Source organism: Oncorhynchus gorbuscha, unplaced genomic scaffold (assembly GCF_021184085.1).
Source record: "Oncorhynchus gorbuscha isolate QuinsamMale2020 ecotype Even-year unplaced genomic scaffold, OgorEven_v1.0 Un_scaffold_4840, whole genome shotgun sequence".
Lineage (NCBI taxonomy): Eukaryota > Metazoa > Chordata > Actinopteri > Salmoniformes > Salmonidae > Oncorhynchus > Oncorhynchus gorbuscha.
Window position 1 is genome coordinate 151 of NW_025748775.1, and position 2872 is coordinate 3022.

The window sequence follows — 2872 nt, forward strand, 5'->3', positions numbered from 1 at the left end:
TGTGTTGCTTCCCGGCGTGTGTGTTGCTTCCCGACGTGTGTTGCTTCCCGACGTGTGTTGCTTCCCTAACGTGTGTTGCTTCCCCAACGTGTGTTGCTTCCCCGACGTGTGTGTTGCTTCCCCGACGTGTGTTACTTCCCCAACGTGTGTTGCTTCCCCGACGTGTGTTGCTTCCCCAACGTGTGTTGCTTCCTCGACGTGTGTTGCTTCCCCAGCGTGTGTTGCTTCCCCAGCGTGTGTTGCTTCCCCGACGCGTGTTGCTTCCCCAACGTGTGTTGCTTCCTCGACGTGTGTTGCTTCCCCAGCGTGTGTTGCTTCCCCGACGCGTGTTGCTTCCCCAACGTGTGTTGCTTCCCCGACGTGTGTTGCTTCCCCAACGTGTGTTGCTTCCCCGACGCGTGTTGCTTCCCCGACGCGTGTTGCTTCCCCAACGTGTGTTGCTTCCCCGACGTGTGTGTTGCTTCCCCGACGTGTGTTGCTTCCCCGATGTGTGTTGCTTCCCCAACGCGTGTTGCTTCCCCAGCGTGTGTTGCTTCCTCGACGTGTGTTGCTTCCTCGACGCGTGTTGCTTCCCCGACGCGTGTTGCTTCCCCAACGTGTGTTGCTTCCCCGACGTGTGTGTTGCTTCCCCGACGTGTGTGTTGCTTCCCCGACGTGTGTTGCTTCCCCGATGTGTGTTGCTTCCCCAACGCGTGTTGCTTCCCCGACGCGTGTTGCTTCCCCGACGTGTGTTGCTTCCCCGACGTGTGTGTTGCTTCCCCGACGTGTGTTGCTTCCCCGACGTGTGTTGCTTCCCTGACGTGTGTTGCTTCCCTGACGTGTGTTGCTTCCCCAACGTGTGTTGCTTCCCCGACGTGTGTGTTGCTTCCCCGACGCGTGTTGCTTCCCCGACGCGTGTTGCTTCCCCGACGTGTGTTGCTTCCCCGACGTGTGTTGCTTCCCCGACGTGTGTTGCTTCCCCGACGTGTGTTGCTTCCCCGACGTGTGTTGCTTCCTGACGTGTGTTGCTTCCCCAACGTGTGTTGCTTCCCCGACGTGTGTGTTGCTTCCCCGACGTGTGTTACTTCCCCGACGTGTGTTGCTTCCCCAATGTGTGTTGCTTCCTCGACGTGTGTTGCTTCCCCAGCGTGTGTTGCTTCCCCAGCGTGTGTTGCTTCCCCAACGTGTGTTGCTTCCCCGACGTGTGTGTTGCTTCCCCGACGTGTGTTACTTCCCCAACGTGTGTTGCTTCCCCGACGTGTGTTGCTTCCCCAACGTGTGTTGCTTCCTCGACGTGTGTTGCTTCCCCAGCGTGTGTTGCTTCCCCAGCGTGTGTTGCTTCCCCGACGCGTGTTGCTTCCCCAACGTGTGTTGCTTCCTCGACGTGTGTTGCTTCCCCAGCGTGTGTTGCTTCCCCGACGCGTGTTGCTTCCCCAACGTGTGTTGCTTCCCCGACGTGTGTTGCTTCCCCAACGTGTGTTGCTTCCCCGACGCGTGTTGCTTCCCCGACGCGTGTTGCTTCCCCGACGCGTGTTGCTTCCCCGACGCGTGTTGCTTCCCCAACGCGTGTTGCTTCCCCGACGTGTGTGTTGCTTCCCCGACGTGTGTTGCTTCCCCGATGTGTGTTGCTTCCCCAACGCGTGTTGCTTCCCAGCGTGTGTTGCTTCCTCGCGTGTGTTTACATTTCTCCCGACGCGTGTTGCTTCCCCGACGTGTGTTGCTTCCCAACGTGTGTTGCTTCCCGACGTGTGTATTTTGCTTCCCCGACGCGTGTTGCTTCCCCCGACGCGTGTTGCTTCCCAGCCAGCGTGCGCTTCCCGGCGTGTGTGCTTCCCGGCGTGTGTGTTGCTTCCCCGACGTGTATTTGCTTCCCCGATGTGTTGCTTCCCTGGCGTGTGTTGCTTCCCCCACGTGTGTTGCTTCCCCGACGTGTGTGTTGCTTCCCCGACGTGTGTTACTTCCCCGACGTGTGTTGCTTTAATGTGTGTTGCTTCCTCAGTGTGTTGCTCCTCAGCGCGTGTTGCTTCCCCGAAACGTGTGTTGCTTCCTCGACGTGTGTTGCTTCCTCGACGTGTGTTGCTTCCCCAGCGTGTGTTGCTTCCCCAACGTGTGTTGCTTCCTCGACGTGTGTTGCTTCCTCGACGTGTGTTGCTTCCCCAGCGTGTGTTGCTTCCTCGACGTGTGTTGCTTCCTCGACGTGTGTTGCTTCCCCAGCGTGTGTTGCTTCCCCGACGCGTGTTGCTTCCCCAACGTGTGTTGCTTCCCCGATGTGTTGCTTCCCTAACGTGTGTTGCTTCCCCAGCGTGTTGCCCCCGACGCGTGTTGCTTCCCGGCAACGTGTTGCTTCCCGGCAACGTGTTGCTTCCCGCTGTTGCTTCCCATGATAGTTCATGCAGGCTATGACTGCTGTGCTGATGTACTGGCTGATTGGTCGCTGGTGTAAAATAAGCCTATCCTGCCGAGAACTGAGAGTATCTGTGGCAGAAGCACATGTATTGTCTATGTTTACTACTGTTATCCTGTAATTGGAATGATCTGAAACCTTTACACCTAGGTCGTTGGGGAATATGCGAGACATGTAGGTCTATGTTTTACTACTGTTATCCTGTGTTAATTGAATGATCTGAAACGTTTACACCTAGGTCGTGGGGAATATGCGATGACATGTAGGTCTATGTTTACTACTGTTATCCTGTGTAATTGGAATGATCTGAACCGTTTACACCTAGGTCGTTGGGGAATATGCGATGACATGTAGGTCTATGTTTACTACTGTTATCCTGTGTAATTGGAATGATCTGAAACGTTTACACCTAGGTCGTTGGGGAATATGCGATGACATGTAGGTCTATGTTTACTACTGTTATCCTGTGTAATTGGAATGATCTGAAAC

The 2872-nt window shown here is 56.0% G+C and overlaps 1 protein-coding gene across 1 annotated transcript; it reads left to right on the forward strand.

Moving 5' to 3' along the window:
• Nucleotides 1-215: 215 nt before the first annotated feature.
• LOC124028779 (keratin-associated protein 9-1-like) lies at nucleotides 216-2263 on the forward strand (the record flags this gene model as incomplete). The annotated part of the gene is made up of 3 exons (XM_046340749.1): nucleotides 216-450; nucleotides 1127-1561; nucleotides 1979-2263. Coding segments are annotated over 3 exons (955 nt in total), but the record flags the coding sequence as incomplete, so codon positions are not given.
• Nucleotides 2264-2872: the final 609 nt, after the last annotated feature.